Source organism: Poecilia reticulata, chromosome 8 (genome assembly GCF_904066995.2).
Source record: "Poecilia reticulata chromosome 8, P_reticulata-male-v2, whole genome shotgun sequence".
Classification (NCBI taxonomy): Eukaryota; Metazoa; Chordata; class Actinopteri; order Cyprinodontiformes; family Poeciliidae; genus Poecilia; species Poecilia reticulata.
The window spans coordinates 25,606,222-25,628,148 of record NC_088837.1 but is presented as its reverse complement, the minus strand read 5'-3'; the positions used below and the strand labels follow the sequence as shown (position 1 = coordinate 25,628,148).

General features: G+C 37.0%; 2 protein-coding genes across 15 annotated transcripts in view; one reads left to right on the top strand and one right to left on the bottom strand.

Annotated features, from left to right (window-relative positions):
* Positions 1–15,772: 15,772 nt before the first annotated feature.
* Positions 15,773–21,927, top strand: part of LOC145552644 (uncharacterized) — a 158,554-nt gene continuing 152,399 nt past the window's right edge. For 7 of the 14 annotated variants that reach the window (XR_014088772.1, XR_014088781.1, XR_014088778.1 and 4 more), the window contains exons 1-3: positions 15,794–15,934; positions 17,259–17,319; positions 17,745–17,799. The gene's annotated coding sequence lies outside the window, so the exon portion shown is untranslated. Of the gene's footprint in view, positions 15,935–17,258; positions 17,320–17,744; positions 17,800–21,927 lie in introns of all 14 variants that reach the window. The other 7 variants (XR_014088773.1, XR_014088776.1, XR_014088777.1 and 4 more) reach the window with 2 other exon arrangements.
* The window catches only part of grin2ca (glutamate receptor, ionotropic, N-methyl D-aspartate 2Ca), a 54,530-nt gene continuing 51,062 nt past the window's right edge, over positions 18,460–21,927 (bottom strand). The window contains exons 12-13 of the mRNA XM_008416517.3: positions 21,516–21,748; positions 18,460–20,706 (exon numbers count right to left, since the gene is read on the bottom strand). Coding sequence (XP_008414739.2) covers positions 19,087–20,706; positions 21,516–21,748 — 1,853 coding nt within the window. The 3' untranslated portion in view covers positions 18,460–19,086. The remainder of the gene's footprint in view (positions 20,707–21,515; positions 21,749–21,927) is intronic.

Sequence of the window (21,927 nt, the reverse complement as noted above, 5' to 3'; positions counted from 1 at the left end):
TCATTATGAAATATTTCTTCTCTTATATGAGTAAAATTTCTTGATTTTCTTCCCACTGAATGAAAAACAAACACGTTTCAACCAAAAACTCACCAGACTCACAGCTGCAGTTTCTGTTAAAGTTTCTTCCGTTTTTTTGAAATGACAGAAACGGATTTGGAAAGATTTTCTTTCTCCTTTTCATTATTTTTTTGTTACTTATATGTATTATTGTAATTTTCATCCACTTAAGTTTACATTTTGGTTCGTCTGGTGATGTAATTTTTAAATATTAAATGATTAATATCCGAGTAAACATTTTACAAAATACTTTTTCACTCTAACTTGAGTAATTCCTTGGATGGATACTTTTTACTTTTGCTTGAGTAAATGCATGTTGAAGTAGTGCTACTTTTACTCTTCTGCTCCAGAGTCACCTGGTGACATCTTAATGTAGATCTGTGCATCATCTGCGTAGTCATGGTAACTAATCTACTTCCTATAACCTGGCACCATATGGATGTTGAATAAGAAGGATCCTAGGATTGAGCCTTGGGGTTCACCATGTGACTTTAAATTTAAGCATTATCTTTAAAATCTGGAGCTGTGATGTGAATTTGGCTCAGAGATGCGAACATTGTGGTCGTTTCCTCCACTGCTGTCCATCCTGTTCAGGTCGACGTTTGTGAGGGAGGAAAAAACCCAGTAAACCTGCATTCAGCTTTTAATCAAAGCAGCAGCTGTGGTTTGCATGTGGAGGGGGGATCAGGGTCTGGCCTCCCCTTTGGGTAATAAATTTGCAGAGGCAGATGCTCAGCAGGGCACAAACGTCTGTGGCTTACAGCAGCTGCTCACACAAATATGTATCCAGGTAAATTCTCACTCATCAGACACACATTTGACGACACTTGTGGCTCAGATCAAGATGACATTCATGAAACCAGCGCTTGGTTTTTGTGAGACCTTGTTGTAATCTGAAGCTCTGACTCTGCATTGTTCTCGTTTCCAACATGCAGACCCTCCCCTGGTTCTTGGACAGGTGCAAGACAGATGGCGCGATGCTGGCAGCCATTCAAAAAAAAGGTTTCCTCAATGCTGGACGATGATGAATAGCAAATAAAGCATCTGCAGCAGCACAGAAAGAAAACACCGTCTCATCAAAGAGTCGCAGAGGAACAAGAAGTCAAGTCGTTTGAGTAAATGAGCGGATTTAATGAGCTGAAGCGTTTATCGGCTCACAGAGGAGAACCTGTGTGCACAAGAGCGCCGGTCCGGCATTTCAGAAGCGTCCCCAGGTTCACATTCATGAAGCTAAGGAAACATTTGGTGCTGTATTACTCCCAGGTTGGAAACCGATTCTGGATGAATCTATCCCAGAAGTTTTTAGCATCCCACAGATTTCTAACGTAGGAACCAACCTTTGTTTTAAACCCATCTGTAGCGTATGGCTGTAGTTTAATATCTGAACATTATTTGCTGTTTTTCAAGTGCAAAACATGGATTTTTTTTCCACAGCAGAAAGACTAATTAACCTAATTAACTACAAATCATTAAATTTGAATTAAGTCCCTCCAATATTTTAAACATCATTACCATAAACCTACTGAGTTCTTTCTCTGTTCTCATCAACAAAAGGTTGTGAAAGCTGGCATTTCTTTACATGATTGCTGATTCCAGAGCTAAAAATCAAGTGTGAAATTGTTCAGATGTTAAAACACCAAAAGAACCAGTGCAACGCCAGAAACCCGTTTCTTCAGGAGGATGTGTTTGTTCGCTGACTGTTGTTCAGCGTGACCTCTCCTTGAAGACTGTTTTCTTTTTCCAGAGCATTCCCAGGGGCAGTGATGTGATTTAAAGAAACTTTTGACCTTGCTTCCCAGCGACTTTGCGATGTTTCTACTTTTTCTGCAAGAAATAAAAAAATAAATGAAGGAAAAGAGTCAGGAGGCCAAGCAGTGAGGGAATACATTTGTGTGTGGAGCAGGACCTGTGGGACCGGAGGTGCAGCCAAGGGCCAAAGAGTTGGAGCACTCAGCTGTTGTCGCTGGAAAGAAGAAACACAAACGTTGGATCTATTAAATGTCAGCATCACAACGCGGCGACTGAAGTCTACTGCATTTTAAAAATAGGACCTCATCTTTCGACCGGATCATTTCTGGAGTCAGTACCAAATAAACGGATCATTTAAGTTGCATTTTGGTGGCCTACTTGCACAAAGTTTGGATTTTTCCAGCTAAAACCCTAAAATACTTTCAACTTTAGGCGACAGGAGTCCCAGTGGACTTCCTGTTTCCTGTTTCTTCTTAAGGAATTCATCTTAAAATGATTGTTACCAAAAGATGCTTTAAGAGGAAGCAGAGTAGCTCCATTTCTTCAGATTATCTGTCATAACATTCTGTGAGGACATGAAGGCAGTTTCAACCAGTATATTTTAATAAAAGTTCATAGTGTAGCTTTATGAAATCGGCTGAGTTTTGTCACATGGTGCCTCAGTAGGCGTTAGAAGAATGGTGTAGTGTGGTCATGAAGGCATAGAAACTGAAGGTCTGGTGCTGCAAACGCATGAATGATGCAACTCCAAAACACAAATCCAGCAGAAAAACGCTGCAAACCAAAATGATCACCATCAAAGAAAACAGAAGCAAAAACCTACAATTGAAAAAAAACACTGTAATCACAGGAAATATAAGCAAAAGAGGAAATGTTACAATGAGCAAAATCAGCTCCCCCTACTGGTTTGGAGGATTTACGTTTTGTTCAGTGAGTTTGCAGCGTTTCATACTTGGAGTTTTTTACACTAATTGTCGCATTTTCTTCCTTGCTCCTATTTTCTGTTTGCAACCTTTTATTTGTGATTGCAGCATTTTGTGTTTGCATTTGTTTTGTTGATTTTATATTTTTGTTTCCATTTTCTGATTGCAACATTGTTTGCAGTATTTTTCTGGGGGTTTTTTGTTTATGTTTTTGTTTTTTCTTTGCATTTATGTGTTTTGGGGTTTGCGTCATTCATGTGTTTACTTCCAAACCTGACAGCAGACTCACCTCAAATTCACATTTTCTCTCTCTCGATAACATTCCTCTTCCTAAATTACACTGATTTGTTGCATTTCCACCTTTTTCTGATTTTACATTTGCACTTTGAACTTTGGATTAATTTCTTTTGGATGTTGTTTCTGTCTGTGATGTTTCTGAAGGACGACATATCGTGGCAAGGTGTGTGCACCTAATTTCCAGGCGCTCCAGTTTTTATATCCCTCACAAAAAGTGTGGAAATTGAAAGTCTCTGCAGGTGGAGGAGTGATGAAGGTCACAGTGGCTCGGCCGGCTGAGATGTGGGGGTTTGTACAGGATAATTTCTTTCCAATAGGGAGGACTGAGCACATAAATGGTTTCTACTCTCTCGCTGATTTCCTCTGGGGAAATTTCCACTTCAGAAAAGAGCGTCCGTAAAGGAGAACACCTCCCCCAGCTCTCGTTCTGTATATCTTCATGTCTGCTGTGGTCTGTGGGTGTCTTTCATTATATTTCTCTTTGTGCTTCACGACTGTTACTTTTTGTCAAACGTATAACATACAACCCTTGATATTTAAGGGCTTTATTTCTTGAATATGTCCTTTTATCTGTGCAGACTCGTCAATTTGCAGGGGAGGAGATGAATGTTTGTCCTTGTGGGTCCAGCCTTTTTCTTGCAAAGTGAAATAAAAGCATCAAAAATGTTTATTGCTTTAAAATGGTGCAGTAAGTAGGAATGAACAACCTTATGCTGCCTGACATTTTTAATGGTTTATATTATGAGTCTAATCTTGGAGGTTAAAAAAAACTATGGTGGCCCTAAAGTCCAAACCCCATCAACAAATCCCTAAACATAACAGCATTAAACACAACTACATAATAATGGAGATTCCAGTAAAAAACCTAAAACATTTCTGATTGGACGATTCCACTTTTGGCTTTAGAACCAGAAATTATTATGTCTTCAACACATTTGTTGAAAATTTGAATGTTACTGGCAGAATTTGATAATAAATAGTTACATTTACTTGAATGACTTTTTTGGGGAAAAAACCCAAAAACCTTTAGGTGTATTTTTACTACTTTGTACTTTTTACTTGAGTGATTTTATTATCTACTCTCACTTGAGTAAAATTTCTACATTTTCTACCCACTGAATGAAAAACAAACATTCACCAGACACAGACACACACCTGCAGTTTTTGTTAAAGTTTCATAAGTTTCTTTTTTTTTAACTGAAAAAAAAAACTGAGTTGGAAAATTTCCGTTTGCTTGATTTTGTTATGTTATTTAATTATTGTCATTTAAAATACCAAAAAAATTTGACTTAACTTTATATTTTATTCTGTCTGATTATGTAATTTATAAATATGAAATGATTTATAATTTTTATCATTTTAAAAAATGTTTTACTCTTACTTTTCTTGGACGTCGACTTTTTACTTTTACTTGAGTAAAAATATGCTAAAGTAATGATACTTGAGTGCAATATGGTGATGCAAACATAGCTACCGAAAGCATTACGTAATTATCTTCGTGATACAACATTTAAAAAGCAGAATTTAGTGGACGTGATGTTATTGTTTACGTAAGGAAATTTCGCGCATGCGTACAATGCTGGAGGGCAAAAAGACTATGTGAAACATGTGATGCTTAGCCGCGCCGCCGCCGCAGAATAATTCCGTTATCTCAATCAAACTTAGACATGTGGATATTATTAATTTTGTGCTTAACAGCAAAGGGAGAAACCGTTAAAGTACAACTCAAAACCACGTCTTTCTCGCTCTCTGTATCAGTGAAGCTACTGTATGGCTAGCTCGGTTGCATGATAAATCTGGTTTCTTTCTACCAAAAACTGGATGATGAAAGTCTTCAGTCTGGTATTTTTTTCTCAACTAGCCTTTTTTTAAGGATAATTTTGTTTGCAGAGATTTCAAAATTACTTTTATTTGTTGTTCCTATTGTTTTGCATTTTGGATCATTAAAATGTGTCCAAGTGTTAAATGTTCATTAGAATTGATAGTTTATTGATCTTTGAGAATGTGTTTTTGCATTAATTTGCCATTACCATCATATTACCTGAAAATGGTTGCAAAACAACATTATCGTTTATTGCAATAACTTCTGGGACAATTTATTCTCCAGCATAATTTGTTATGGTGACAGGCCTGTTAGTTAATGTTGTGTTTTTTAATTTGTAGTTTTGTTCAGTTGATGTGGTTTGTGCTTCAGGACCACTGTAAATAAAACTTGACTGAAATATGAAGATGTTCACATCAGGTTGTTTTGTTGAAACAATCTTTCCTGTTTGTAGTTATTTATGTGGCTACTTTAAAGCTGGATGGACAAAGGATGTGAGCTGCTTTCTAAGTAGATATTTCTCCTGAAATTTTGGGAAAAAATTAAACTTTTCCACACAGATATGAAACTGTAAAAGAGAAAACACCCAAACTCTCCCAGGAGGTTGCAGTTAATGAATGTAGTCCTTAATTACACATCAAAATGCAAACGAACATTGTGAGCGCGGCCCATTAAGCTCACTTGATTTATAGACTCGATTCCCAATTTTCTGGTAAAATAATTAACATTTTCAACAACCTGTGGAGGTAAAATGCAAACATTCAGGATGAAGCTTCCCAAACATGATGGTAAATTCACAGAAATTCGCTAAAAGCAGGTTGTCAAGTAACTGGAGGATAAAAAAGGGATTCCAGGTTTGCTTGTGCCTGAAAGTGTTCAGATGACGTCCACATATCTTCCCGGTTGCAACCTCCAGCCGACTGTTTGCACCGCAGCAGATTTATGTGACAATTTACCCATGTCCTGCGCCGCGCTGCATTTGGCCTTGCGGAGAAAAATCAATGCCAAAAAATGATCCGGAGTCAACCATCTGTAATGTTTGCGGTGGTGAAATCCATAGCGGAGCTTCAGGATGAGTCGATTACTTGTTTCCGGACTGGAGGCTCATTAACTACGAAGAAGAAAACGCGTCACGGATCAACCAACCCTGATGGGCGTCTCCGTCTTCAGGGAGCAGGGAATATGCTTTATGACACTAATACTGTGACTGCATCTCCTGGCCTTGATGTGGTTTATTTTGTTGATGCGGGACGTCTGACTGATATGCGCTCAAATGCTTTTATTCAAGCTTTTCTTCATTCAGGGGATGTTTGTTTATTTATCCCAGTTAAACTACAATCACCGACTAAAAGAGGGAGGTTTGCATGTGTTTCTGTACTCACCTCTTATGTCCGACATTTAAATGAGATTTTAACCAGGTCTGGACTTTGATTAGGCCACTGGTCTGCATGGAACTAATCATTGGAGTGGATGGAGTGGCCAAAAATGTTACAGAAATGTAAAAATGTATAAAATGACAAGAATTAAGTTGTACAAGAACAAGGTTGAAATAATACAGAAGAGCCTTTTCTCCCAGCAGTCATTTAAAATCGTTGCTCCATCCATCCATCATCGTCTCGACCTGCTGAACCTTTGCAGACCTGCTGGACAGCTGCTGCTCATCTTCAGCAGGCTGAGGCCGAGAGGCGGGGAAACCGTCGCCACTCCATCACAGCTCGGCACGTTTATTCAACACCTTACCAACAGTCCTGTCATGAACTTAAACATCCAGCATCCCAACTGAGATTTCTCCGAGCATTTATGCAAAGCAACAGTTGATCTTCTGAAATCGATAAATACGGATGTATTTTTTGTCCTGTATGCAGCCAAGCAGCAAACCGCCAAAACTTCAGCTCATAATGCGACTTTGTTATGAGAAAGAATGGTTACTCAGCATCATTTTTCCCTGCAGAGATTCACTGATTGATGGGTTGCGTAAAGCTTTTCTTTTATTTGAATGATGTGTGCTGAAGGGAGAACGGCTACAATGGACAAACATGTTGACTTTGGAGTTTCTTCGAGCTTGTATTGATTTTCCTGTGATTACTTACAGACTCCTCGCCTTGCATACAAATCCAGCTTCCACTGTTCTGCAGAAACTGGCTGAAGAAAAGGAAAACGAATGACTGGTTAAATGAATCTTGTCCCTTTTTTTCCCAGCCTGACCTTGACTGTGTGTTTTTACAATGGAGGAAAATGATTTCCGTAATGATCCGGCTTGTTCCTCTTTCAGCCGGTTCTCCCGTAGGCATGGGGGAATGAGATGGAGGAGGAACTTATTAAAGCACCCTCATTGCCCTTGCACCAGCCGTCAACAAAGACTAGAATAAGCATTGAAGATGAGAGGAGCCATTTGGACGATAAGAAGTGAAATCAGAGGCTCAGATCGGTTTGGATTCTTCAGAAAAACAAATAGTCCCAGAAATAGTTACCACAAATGATAATGTTGTCATTTAAAGACAATATAATAATAATATAATACTCTCTATAGTATATTTTTTATCTGTAAGATAAAAAAAAAACTATTTCCAAAAAACGTTTAACACTGGAATTAAAAAACTATTTATATCCAAAATAAATAAACAATGCAATAAATAAAATGGATTATGCAGTCTCAATAACAACAAGACTTCTGAGTTTGAAAAGTCAAAAATCTTTGACTTGAAAAGAAATTTCTAAAAATGTAATCTCAATTTTTTGAGCAAGTGTTTCACTTTTAAAACTCAGAATTTTTTTTTTACTTTTTGCTTGAAATTTGTTGAGCTTAATCTCAAAATTTCTGATATCTTTCCAATCTTTTGAACTCAGAAATTTCCCGTTTTTATATAACATTTCTGAGTTTTTCTAGCAAATTTTTTAATCTTCAAACTGAAATTTTAAAATTTTTCTAGAAAGTCTGACTAGTCTTAAAAAAAATTCTTGCAAATTTTTGACTTTTCAATCTCAGAACCTTCCATGTTGTTTTATGGAATATTTCTGATAGTCTAAAAAATGTCATTTGTTTAGTGGAAAAGCCCTTTTTTGTATATTTAGGCAGCTTATTCAACATAATGTATTGAGTTCAGCTCTGTGGACGAGTGAGAGGCTCAGAAAGACATTGACCCAGTGCGTGTGTGTCTAGTCAAAGGCCTGCTCTCTTCTTTTATAGATAGAGGTTGGATCTCTGTATCAGGTCCAATAAAAGCGGAAAGCGTGGGGATTTACGTGCTGCTGAAACATGTTGGTATGAGTGCTAGTGGGTGATCTGCACTGCAGGCATGAGGAACTCCAGTAGGAGAACAAGTAGAGGTCATAAAATCAATCGTGTGTAATTGTCTTCATTCTCTGCTTTTTGTGCTAATTGATCAAACTTTAACCTAATTAAAGACACACCACTGTGCCTCTTTTTGTCATTTTCCATAAAAAATCCACATTGATCCAGCAGAGTGGGTTTAATCTATCAAATCTTTTTAAGGAAGCAGCTTCATCAGTCCCCAGATTTTTGCTCTTTTTAACATGAAAAAGTAAGACGTACAGATGGTTTCTTAATTTGATTCATTGAGCGGATAGCAAACATCATCAGCATCATCACAGTGAGCAGAGGTGTTTGTGAACAGCAGGTCTCCTGTCTGAGTGGCTCATCCAGATGGCTAAATGTGATTGGAGATGGTCGGTGATTAAAGGCTGGTGCCAGAAGTAAAGCCATATGGGCCTGGACTTTTCTAACACAGAACCGGGAAGCAGATTGAAAATGCATTTTTATCCAAACATTTCCCAACACGCTGCAGAGCTGCTGAATTTTCTTTACTCTATGAAATACTGAAGCTGAAAATGATGGAAAAAGTTTCAAGCAATCATTTTTTTCCCCCTCATGCTGGAGGAAATCCAGGCTGGTGGCGACACGTTCCCGTCTTTATAGACCGGAAGTTGAAAGATTTGACCCAAAGTTAGAGTTTCCTAAACAAAAGATCCAGAAATTTTGGAACTGAATAATTATTTTAAAACTGAATTAAAAGTTTGAAACTGAAAATAAATAAATAAATAAATAAAAATCTGAAACTGAAAAATAAATCTGAAAAGTAGGTGTGTTTTTTTTTTTGTTTTTATTTAGATTTTTATTAGTTTCCAATTTGTTTGAGTTTCAAATCTTTTTCAGTTACATTTTTTTTCAGTTTCAATTTTTTCTGACAATTTATTTTCTTTTTTCAGTTTAGAAACTGTTATTCAATTTAAAATCTTTTCATTTTCATTTGTTTGTTCAATTTCAAACTTTTTTTCAGTTCCAGAAGTTTTAAGTTTCAAAAAAAAAATTCAATTTACATTTTCTGACTTTTGAACAAACTATGACCTCAATTTAGCTTCACAGATTTAGAAAATAATTTTCCAACATTATCAAAACGTCTCCTGCTCAGAAGAGAGAAGCAAATCCTCCAAACCAAATTTAGTTCATAAATGAACTTATGTTAACTTATCCTGTTGTCTTATTTGTGGTTTTTAGCAGTAGTAACATCCTGCTATTGATCACCTGACTTGTATGATTTTAAAAAAAGTGTTTCGAAACGGCTCTAAAACCAATTCATCTTTGCGCAAAAACTTTTTATAAAAAAACCTGCTTCTTTTTTAAATTTCTGGGTTTTCACTAATCAATTAATTTTTGTAATTAAAACTTGGGCAGTTCTATGTTTGACGGAAACGCAGCTACAGCAGGTCCGACCACCGCTGCTGATCTGGTTGCATCATCGTTCTGGCATCATGGCCCCTCACATGTTCTCCCACCGGCGTGTCGTGACAGTGAAGCTCCTGTCTGCTCCGCCCTGTGGGACCCTGATGATGATAAATGTCTGAAATCCAGATGGATCATATTCCCCAATCTGCTGGGCTCAGACCTCGTGGCCCTGCAGCCTGTTGTTTGCCCTGCAGCGACTTTCACCTTTCAACTCTGCTTTTGGAGCATCTGCTTTTTCGTCTTTGGACTTTGGCTTCTTTCTCAGCCATTTTCTGTCCTGAGATGCTTCAAAAGAATATATATATATTTATATATATATATACACACACGGTTGTTTAAGACTCAATAAGAAAGCATGCATATCTCGGATGAGTCCTTATCTACATTAACTGCCTTTTTGCAAGATTTCAGGATTCTTCGTTCTGTTATTATCTTCTGTTACTTGGACTTTTATTAGTTTCATTTCCTCTTCTGGCAGTTTTCGCTTCACCTGGTTCAAATTCTGTAAAAGTAAACCTCATATTAAGCACATTTGATATATAATTAATGAAAAAATAATCATTGCTTTGCATGTTAAGACATTTAAAAGGCCTGAGCTTTTCACAGATTCATCTTTTGCTCCAAATGATAAAGTGGAATGTAAGGTTATTGCGTTTTTGGCAATAAATTGTTTATGTTCGTATTTAAAAAAGGAATCAAATTCATTGTTTATTTGGATTTCCTTATATATTTTTAATTTAGTGTAAAATAAGCTTAAGTGGCTAAATAAAAAAATCTACAGAATGTGCCCATTTTTATATGACTCATCAGAAGAAGAATCATATAAAATATATGTTGTATTATCAGCATGTTTCTTATATGACAAGAAAATCTGACTGCATGGAAGGAAAATAGAAAGAATCCGGTTAAATTTATCCCGTCTTACTGTGAATCATTCAGGTTTTATTCAATAGCAAGTTAATCCCTTGCAGTGACATTCATGAATTCATTAGTTTACCTCTGAGTAAAGTGGCATTAAATGGAAGATGTGGCATTTTATTGATTCAGTGCAGCGCTCTGTAATTAAGGCTGTTTAATGTCTGAATGTTTGGATCCAACACATGAAAGAAGCTTCTTCAGCTACAATGATGCTGTTTTTTTTGTCTGGATAATCTAAAAATGTATTGTGTTTTTTGTGAATGTGATATTTTTGTTTAAGTAATTTGAATTAATTTGAGCTGTAGCCAGAAATGAAAAGATGAATGCGAGCCATCTCCTCAGAGGCAGCTGGTTTATTTACACAGAGACACTCGCTCTGTCCTGGACAGTTTTAATCAGAATATTGATCTGTGTTCACTTTTAAACTTGGCAGCATCAGAGTGTTGCAGCATTATTTTCTACATCCATTAACCTAATCTGCTGCCATGTCTGACCTCCACAAACAGCTTATGCTCCGTTTTCCCAGAGCTTCATGCTTTTAAGATCTGCACTGTTCTTCTAATGAAAGAGGTTCAATTCTTCTCTCCAACACGCCAAAAAACACAAAACCTTATCAAATAGTTTTGTCTGGTTTCTGGTGCAATTGTCTTAGTATTCTTGAAATGACCAAACTAACTTACAAGTAAACTTTCATCAAGACATTGGAGCGTTTTCCAGTGTTATAATGACAATTGAACTAGAACTCTTTCATTAATATTAAAGAATTATTTACTTGAAACACGCTCCTTTATCTTACTGAAAAGTTACCTGTCAGTTAGTTTTGTCTTCATGTTTACTAAGATATTTGCACTAGAAACTAGTTTCTGTCTTTTGAAAATTGTTGACATTTGGAACTCAGAAATTTCTATGTTTTGTTGTGGAGAATTTATTAAATTACTCTCAAAATTTCAGAGTTTTTTGGTGTAACTTTGCTACTTTTTTCAAAAGAGCTAGATGTTTGTTTTGAAAAAAGAAAAGAGAGATGCTTTTAAAAGAAAATCATCTAATTTTCAGTTTCTTTTGGGATCCATTGAAGAAATGTATTTTCAGTAACAAGAACGTCACTTTCTTTGAAAGTGTTTGCTATATTTAGTCAAGTTTAATAAATTAAATAAAAACAGTTTTGGATGCATCATTTTAGTATGTTTGAGTAAATGTGGTTTTTCCTTTTGTTAAACTATGGTTATTAAAAGACCAATGCTTTGTGTTGCACTTCCAAATTTGTATCATTTTTGAATTGCAGTTGGGGACCGCAAAATATCCATGGAAGGGCAACTAATGGCCCCCAGGCCGCACTTTGGACACCACCGTCCTAGAGAATATAAAAGTGAATCATTAGAAATCCTTTGAAGGTGACTTATGGTTGTTTTTTTACTCTGATCTGATGTGGCGAGACTTTAAAAAAGAGCAGTTTTGCTCCTCTGTGTCTGGTTTTTCTCACTTGGAGCTGTCATTCCTGCAGTGAAAGGAGAGTTCAAGGATTCGTCAAACCTCCAGCCGGGCTCATCGTCGCTTCGGGTTTTCCCATCACCACCAAGCCAACATGAGGGGCTTTAACGGGTCGGCTTGTGGCTCTCTGCCAACGCCTCCCGGTGGTTTCATTAAGCTCATCAGTATCATGCTAAACGACAAGGTTTTGGACAAAAACGGAAGAGTACAACCAAAAGTTAACTGCTGAAGTGATTAATCGTGATTAATCAATTATTAAAGTTATTGTCAACTAATGTAGTAATTGATTAATCATTAACTGGAGAATAGACACTCAAAAAAAGCTGAAAAACAATATATTCAGAGTAGTAATTAAGACAAAACTGTACAAAATATAGGTACTTCTCCATTTAAGATAAGAACAACCATAGTTTTAGTTTCACCTGGTTAAAATTTATTAAAATGATGCATTGTTTTTGCATTTTAGGGAATAAAATGTATATCTTTTAATGTATTTCAAAAATTTTAGTAAAAAAAAAGCTGAAATGGTTAAATGACAAATCTGTGTAATGTGTCAAACATTTTAATCGGCAGAATAATCAATAGAATGATAATTTACTAAAATAATCGTTAGTTGTACCTTAAAAAGAGCGGAAACTTAACTAGTGGTTCTCTTCTCTTTTTTTCAGATTGCATGTAAAACAAGATAAAAAATAAGGACAGCACAATGTATTTCTTTAAAAAATAAAAAGCTAACATTTTCTCCTCTTCTGTTTTCATTTTACTTATTTTTAAAATTTGAGCAATATCCATTAAAAAATAGAAAAATCCCACAAAAAATAATGCTATGTCAAATTTAAGCTGTTTCCCGAAATATAAATACAACTAAATTTTTAAAAATGTGCAAAATCTTGTATTTTTTAAAACAAGAATTTATAAAAATCAGTTGTAGTTGGATTATTCTTTCTTTTACTCAGTGACGGTTAAAAAAATAAAGACTTCACTGATTAAATTAAAAATAATTTACCAATTCATTCGTGATTTAAATCTTTTATTTCTGTTAATTATAATGTTCTGCTTACAGCTTCTTGTTGAAGTTTTTCCTCTCCACCGTCGCTACATGCAGGCTCACTGAAATACTCAGTGCAATGTGAGCAGTTTACCTAGATAGAAACTTTTTAAACTAATTTCAATCCTGAACTGAGCTTAATGTAGTGTTTGATAACTTTTTTTTTTTTACAAGGGGTCTCGAAACGTTGAATCAGAAAAAAATACCAATTATTCTATGCATGTATTTTAATTATTTGATGTTTTTTTTGGGATCGAAGCCAATATTGTTTTCCCCTCTGTACCTAATCTTGAGTAATGGAAAGACAGGAGTCTCATATAGCTCATTAGAGCTTTTCGACGCCCATCAGCAGCTTATACACCTGCTACAATCTGATTTTAATGTTTTCAATGTTCGGAGCAAATGAAGAGTGAAATTATATTCATAAACTAGCACATTTGCTGACAGTAAATATAATCCTATCCATTATTTATGCGGTGAAATTGGAAAATGAATCATCTTGTCTCTGGATGCACATCTTCTGTGAATTCATCCATTTCAGAAAGGACTGAGGAGAAATGAATGTGACACGTTACAGAGTGCACACATCAGAGAATAAGTCATTAATTACCCAGTGAATTTAATGGAGATTGGTCTGGTCAGTGAGCACAGCAAAGAGAAAAAAGTTCACTTTACCCACAGAGATTTACTGCATGTTTCCAGAAATGAGTTAATTCAGCTGAGAGTCAGTTCTCACACTTATTAAATGCTCGTGGCGGTAATCTCGCTCTGTCCAATTAGAAGCCATGTTTCTGGACGACATCGCGCTGCAGCCAACGCCACTCATCAGTCACTGATTTAACTGGGAATACAGAGTCTATCACGCTGAGATAGAGCTACGCAGAGGATTTAACCTAGAAAAGGCCATGCAAGAATTATAAAGAACAGCAGTTTTTCACATAAAATACTGGAGTTATGCTGCAAATGAATGGAGGAGAGAGATGGTGAAAGAAAGTGCCAGTATATAAAAGTACAGCAGGAACAAGCTGACACTGGAGTCAAAATAAGATTTGTGTTGTTCCCATACAAACTAAACTAGTATGTCAGGCTACAACTACAAACTTTAAAGGTGATCTATTATTCTTCCTTGAACATGTTAGAATGGATATATGTGATACAAAACATATTCATTCTTAAATAATGAGATTTTAGACTCAACATTTACACTACAACGTGGAAATGGCTGCAAACAAATGCAGTTATACAACAGTATATCTTAAAAAGCAGAAGTCTCCTGCACAACCAACCAGAGTGTAGCAAGGGGTTTCTGGATGCTAAGCCAACAATAACAACCCTGTCTTTTCCAGCAGCCATTGTACAGCGCATACATCGGGAAAACCAGCTGACCAAACAGGCACAGGTGCATTTCTTCAGGTATGAGACAGGTTATCTGTATTTAATTTAAATTCTGGCAACCCAGCTGCCGGTATTTTGAATTTTGTATTTTTTATTTTTTACAGGGCAGCGACAAGCATGGTGGAGACATGTTGGGGTACAAAAATTTCTAATAAAGTTTTCTACATCTTAAAAAACGTAAGCACACATTCTTGACTGATCGAATGTTTCAATCTTAATGTGAAATTTAGGTGGAGCCTTTAAAGAAAATATACCAACACTACTGATGTTGTCCAGTGTGCTTCCATATTTCCAGAGATCCAAATAGAGCTGTTCTTCATAACTGAGTAAAATTTCCCAGGAGTGTTTGGGACAGCAACAGGACAGCAGCTAAGTGTCTGTTGATATGTTGGATGTTGGACAGCAAATTGTCGCTCATATTTTATCTGCATGTGCAGACTCATTTATCATCCCTGCTGGAATCAGCCAGCCCTCCCATCAGTTCAGCAGGTCTCAGGGAGCAGCGAAGAACACACACATGTCTCATTTCTGCACCGCTGTGTCGTCTGTTGGTGTCTGAGACAAACTGAATATTCACACCACCAATAAAGACTGTATAGCAAAATAAACCACAACCTATATTACAGCAGCTAAAGCTTTAATGTCTTCTGAATAATTGTGTCTTTGGAAATGTGCTTACATGGCAGCTGAATCAAGAGATGTATGAAATAATAAACAGTTGTTTTTTCTTGTCATAATTTGAAATTTTGTTTATTCTGTGAGATTTCAATAAAAGATTTCTGCTGGTCAGATGGTGGAAACACATTTCTTTATTATTCATAGTTAGTTTATTCTGTAAAATTTGTCATTTTGCATTTTCTTCCTTTTCTATTTGTCTTATATTTTGTATACTGTTCTACTTTTGCGTATAAAATGTCAGATTAAAAGTTAAAGGTGCAGTGGTGCCTGAAACATTTGGGCAACATATGAGCCTACAAGGCTTAACATGTAGCAAAAAACAAATATTACTTAACAATATATTTTAAACAATATTACCGTGATGATTGAGGTAAGACTTCAACATAAAAAGTATTTTCTAAGGTAAGGTAATTTTGTAACATAGCACATTTCCAGCAACAAGGCAATACAAAGTGCTTCTAATATCCTAAGGACAAAAACTGCTACTAGTCCTCCTAATTTAAATAAGTAAATTAAATAGAGGGTGACATAGACATCTATATTTATTAAGAAGTTAATGGTGACTAAAATTTACATTTAATTCAAAATTTTAAGCTCTAAAAAACATTTTTATCGGTTTTCTGAACCATTTTATGCTGGTTATGGTCCTTCATAGTTTACTGGAAAGTAAACAATTCATAGCTGCATTTTTCCGGCCCCTGCAAACCAGAGTGGCGAACCCCGTATTCCTTTATCGGTATCAGTTGATGTACCGTTTGAAGTTCGTCACCGAGCACAGAAAATATGGAAGCTATCGTTTTTTGTGGTCCTAGGTAGGTTTTAAAGGAGTTATTTAATATATTTATTTTAGAGATTTATTTTAAAAATAAGAAATAGACACACAACAAAATCATGTAACTCCATATAGGTTGTGTACTGCGATGTTTCGGTAGATGTCTGTCAGTTAGCTAGCTAATCTTTGTAGCTAACCTTTCCTTCTCGAACATTCTGACTTCTCGACCGCTGGTTTGACCGCGACATCTTTTGTAGCTCGTTTGTCTGCTTATATTTTCATTAAACGAGTTTATTTTCTTCTTTTGATTATATTAAATCATTTTGTCAACTGCCGTGAAGCACTGACGGTTTCCAACTGGTTATGTTAGTGAATGTTTAGTTATTTGGTGCTTTAAATGGCAACAACTGATCAAAAATTCAAATGAGCATTCCCTGGATCTTCATTTATGAATATCTGTTTAATTAATATACCATCAAAGTCATAATTTATTGGGTTATTCCATTTACTGGTTATGCTAAACGAAAACCCATAAAAATATAGCATGGAAACGATTGAAAAGATTTTGCCACACAATTTGTGGCCTACAAAGTCATTGGGGAAGACTGCTTACTTTTTAGACATCCAGTCCACACTGAAGTCTTTAAGGGAAGGTAAAGACATGAGAGGTGATTGTCAAAGAATCTACTATGTACTAGTTTAGAGCAAAAAACTGGTAGAAAAAAGTGAGGGATAACTGAAATCATGAGAAAAGATTGTGAAGGAAACCCCAGAGTTTTGGGGAGATTCACAATGCAACAGCGAGAAGTTAAATAAAGGTCATATCTTGGGTTTAATAAAGCAATTTTTTTTCCTCAGAAACTCCTTTGTTTCACATCTGCAGCTGCTCTAAGCGTCACCAACCTTTATAGTTTTCATTATGACATAAGCTGAATATAATGAAAACATGTTAAATAGTTATGTACGAAGTAAAGGATATTTCATACACATTGTTCCAGAAGCTTGTTTGAAGGTGTTACTGTAGCAAGTTGCTAAGGACACAGTTATTCCATTATCAACCTTTCAAGGAAGATGGTAGCCTTTGAAAGAAGTTTAGTGAGCATCCTTCAGGTGCTTCTGTGTCCTCATAGTACAAATAAATCCAATTTGGTTCGATTAAATGACACACTTTAGGTGTGTACACCCTATGTTCCTGTTGCTATCATTCCTTTTAAGGGTTTACTGTACATATTGATTTTTCTGATAGTAAAAATAACTTGATCCAACAAGATTAATCTGCTTACGTAGAAATGTCTTGGTTTAAAAAAATAGCAGGAATTAAAACTTTTTACATTGTCATTAAAACTGTTGCTCATCTGTTGCAGAAGGTAATCTGGATGTAAGCAATCGCACTTCATCAAAGTCCCAGTGTTGTCTCCACTGGAGGTAAGTTGATGATTTTTAAACCATTCAAACCCATAATGTTTTTGTTGTGAGACAACAGTGATACCAGCTGAGTTCCCAGTGAGCTTTCTCTGGGTACTCTCTCCAAAACCTCTGACTGTTTACTGGTCTCTCTAAGTTATCCCTATTTGAAAATCATATTTGAAAATAAAATACTAAAATCATTTTGAAGACTTCTTCAGGAGACAAATCCACCCATAATGGCTGTATGTTAGAGATTGTTGATTCTGGTTAAGAACATCAATTATTAATGTGCCCAGCCTCACAGGAAACCTTGCATGGAAAATAGTTGCTTTACCTTTGTGATGTAAACATCAGTGTCTTGACACCGTCCTTTACATATCATATGTAAAACTCATGCTTGACCATCAGTATATTCTGTTTTTCTTATTTATTTATTTTTTTAGAATTGTGATGACCTTTTTAAAATCTGACCACCTGATTATCAATAAACTCCACAAGGTAAGTGTATTGCTTTTTTTATTCTGTGATTATAAATTAACATTTTTGCTATGAGCTTGTAGTTGTCAGCAGTTTTTTTTAAAAACATGTTTTTTTAAAAAACATACGTTTTTAAAAAAGTTTTAAAAACTTATGTAAATATTGAATTGCAGATTAGAAATAAAACTACAATAAGTAACGTGGGGTGAGAACTAACTTTTATGAGGCATTTGTTAAATTAAAGATGCATTCATATAAAATGAGTATTGTTATTGTCTGTTTTAAGTATTTCTATTCTTTCCTAAATGGTTGCTGAGGTTGATTTTTGTCCATGTTGATGATTTGTGCTTTTGATAAGTTATATTTAAAAATGTATGTGTAATGTTTGGCTTTTTTAGATGACATTGGTGTGATTTCATTCATTAGCTGTTTTTGTACTGTTCTGAAACGCTGATATATATTCTTGCTGTTAAATGCTATACTGAGGGTTTGGGAAAACATAAAATCTTAAAATATTGGCAAAACATAATTTGTGAAGTTCTTCAGTTAAGAGGTGTGAAATTTGGTTTTGTAGGTAAAGACCTTTGTCTGCATTTCTTGTTCTCCTGGTTAAGTATACTGACACAGGCGTAATCCTTGTAAATTAGAGCAAACAGCTTAAGAAGGTAAGAAGATTCCAAATGGCTCTTTACTTGCCTTGTTTATTAAAGGGAATGGTAACAATGGAAATACACATGATACTTAATATGCTTTTCCCTTGCTTTAAAAGTGCAGCAACATTACATTGATGATCTGAAAGTCTTGGTGCACCCAGTGTTGTAGACTTACAAAATTTACGGAAGACATATCAGTTCTTGAATAACAAAATTATCTTTATGCTTTGCCTTTAAACATGGGTACTGAAATGATGTCGGAACGAAAAATACAGAAATATCTCAAGTTATAATCAGACTGAGAATTTGAGAGATTATAGTATATCGTCTCCGAAAAGATTTCAGCTAGTAACATAAATTAAGTCTTTTAAACAACCATCCACAGGTTAAATTCTTATGCATTAAATACTGTTCAATATTTCTATTTCTTTTAGTAATTCAATATGTCTGGCTTACAAAGTCCCAGCTTTTTAAGCTATATTTTTACTTTTTACTGCCCAAGATATTATTGCACTGATAATTGAGAGGAACCTCTGTCAAGTACACTGTTGGTGTAGGGTTTCATTTTTGCTTTGACTGAAAGCTCAAGGAAGAACCTCCAGACATATTCCTCCTTAGAGGGAGGCAAGTCAGTGGGCCTAACAAGGAGAGTGGTTCAGACCTCAGACTCCAGACTGGAGACCCTGCCCCAGGGCTTTGGCACATAAGGACTGTTGACTCTTCGCGCCACAAGGACTTGCCTCCGATCTCGGCTCCCTGAACCCAAGTCCTCTCGCTTTGGGCCATCATAAGGCCCAAACATGTTGTTGTGGTAAGCCACTGGTCTGTCCGTCATTCTAGGGAGCATTGCTGTGTTTTCTGGGCAGTGGCTGGTACATGGAAACAAGTGGCACATGTCCTTTGAGCTGTTGTAGAACTGGGACGGTCCTTGTGGGAGAGGCCCCACATACACTGGTAAATCTGTGTACGAGTTCAGGTAGGTGGAATAATGTCTGTGCACCACTGTAGAGGAGGAGCGGCGCAGTGCAGCGGCGTTCTGCAGGATAGCTTCCCTGTAAGAGGGCAGCCGGGTAGAGTCAGCGTACTTTATCTTTTGCTTGTAGGGGTAAGAACCCATATGGGCTGGGTCTAAGTAGGCTGGCTCAGCGGCCAGGGGGTAACAGGACAGGTTGTGTCCCAAACTGCCATACAACCTGTGAGGCTTTGGATTCGGCCCCACCGCCTGTGGAAACAAATCAGGCATGTCTGTTCGGGTGGAGGGAGCTGTGGATGTGGAAGGCTTTGTTTCATCTACCTGACGGATTCTATCATTGCCCCACGTGGCTTTAAGAAATGAGGCTCGTCGATTTAACTTGTCCTTTCCTAACAGGGGAATGTCGTCCATTTCTGGCTCCAGGTAGGACTTCATGCAGGAGTTGCAGCTGGTGCTGCTGCCGGGGTAGTGTCCTGGAGTGCAGGTCATGGTCATACCATCAGGGACCTGGTTGTTTAGGAGGTGATTGGCTCTCAACTCAGCAAAGCAAGACCGTGGTTCATCGTAGTCGACTCTCACTCTTGGCTCTGGATTATTAAACAGATAGCTGAAAGACCTCCGTCTCCGGCTTACACAGTCTGGGGGGTAGCTGAACTTCCTGCGGAGGGGTCCCTTGTGCTCCACGTAAATGTCAGGTACCTGGAACTCCCTGTAGGAAACAAAAGGGGATGCTGGGTGCCGGCCCTGGTTTTCCACATACAGCCTGCTGCTGTGGTGGGGATTGGACGTTCCAGAAGGAGTTTGGTCTCTCATGGCGATGTGTGGGCTGCTGAGGCTGGAAATGGGCAAAGTTCTCTCCAACAGATGCTGACTGCTGCGTGTAGGCAGCGTGTACCGAAGAGGAGTGGGTCGGGTTACCACCCTGGGCTTCTCTAGAAGGGGTTGGGTGGATGTGTCCCCGTAATGAACTGGGAACGTTGGAGTAATGGCCCTCTGAGGGTACGGGGAATGATTGTCTGTTATACTGGAGATGTAGGGTAGCCGGCCGTGGGTCACATCTGTGGTTGTAACTCTGGGAGGAAGGCCAGCTCGCACATTGTCGGCTCCACGTCTGCTCCAGTTTTCTATTGTTTTGGTGGCGCTATCGAGAGAGTTCTCAACTCTGGCAGAGGACACCATGTCCTTGGCTGTCCTCAGCATCTTAAGCATGTTGGCTTGAGTGTAGTTGGTGGTGACGTCTGGACTCTGCAGGCTCCCGTTGTGGTCAGTTTGCTCTACTCCGTTAAAGCAGCTGTAGATGCCCTGTAAATGGATGGAAAGGTAAAATTAAATAAACCTGCAGACTACTGAACTTTTATGTTTTGTTACAATCACAGATTATTGCCCCATTAATAAAATCTCCTATGAACATCAGACGTTAATATGGTGAAAGCTTGTTGAAGAATAATATTTATCCTTGTTTATTTGGCTTTATGCTTTTATGTTGCAGGATATTGGACATGAGTCCTATAAATGTTAGTTGCTGATCATGCACTTAGCATATTAGTTTCTCCATTTCGCCCCAACTAGCTTTATTTTACTTTCAAATTGTGTATTGCTCTGGAATGCAGAATCTCACCTTTGACCACAGTTGATACAGAGATGAAGGTTTTTAATGGGGTAATTTAAATTCAGTTTCTCAGGCATCAGGACCATTTCTTTCAGCAAACAACCACAAAATCCTCTTTCCACTATGAGGTCGTTGTCATCTTTGGAATATTGTAATTATGCAATAACTTGATTTATTAATGCCTGTTTGAATTGTTTGAAGTTGTACTTTTAGGTAAAGCTTCCTACCTGTCAGTGTTACCTCTCTTACTATTTAAACACTGCATGAAGGCAAGAAATTATAACAGAAATTCACCAAATCAATGGGTGATTGGCATGTCAAATACTGAGTCATTTAATACGTCAACACTAAAAAGTCAGTATCTTTTTTAAGAAACCTGAAGATCATATTTTCTCTTTAATGTACCGTTAGAAGAAAGAATTGGAATAATATAAAAATCAAAATACAACCAGAAATGATGTTAAAACAACTTGGTCTATTTTATTATGTGATAATTACTTACTCTGCTGATAGCCAGGAGGAAGTCCAGTCGATCTGATTTGCGAACTGAATGGCGAAGTTTCCAGTAGAGCAGATGTTCCCAGGCAAACACCAGTAGGCTTAGGCCCATGGCGACAAGCAGCATGTAAAAAACTCCGGCCATGTTGTCGATGTCCAGCTTACTGCTCATGACTTCTTTCTTTTCGTTACGACAGATACCTGTGAGCCAGACGGTTTGCAACTTTTGGGTGTCACCTGTGTGAAAAAACAAGACAGAAAACATTTAGGTTACATGAAATGCATTTTTATATAGAATAAGAAAATTTCCTCAATTAGTTAATTTGTGAAGCTGAGTATTTTTACTGTGGAACCGAACATTTTACTGTAAAGCTGCATGCTAAGGAGGGTTTCTTCAGAAGACAGACTGATGTGAG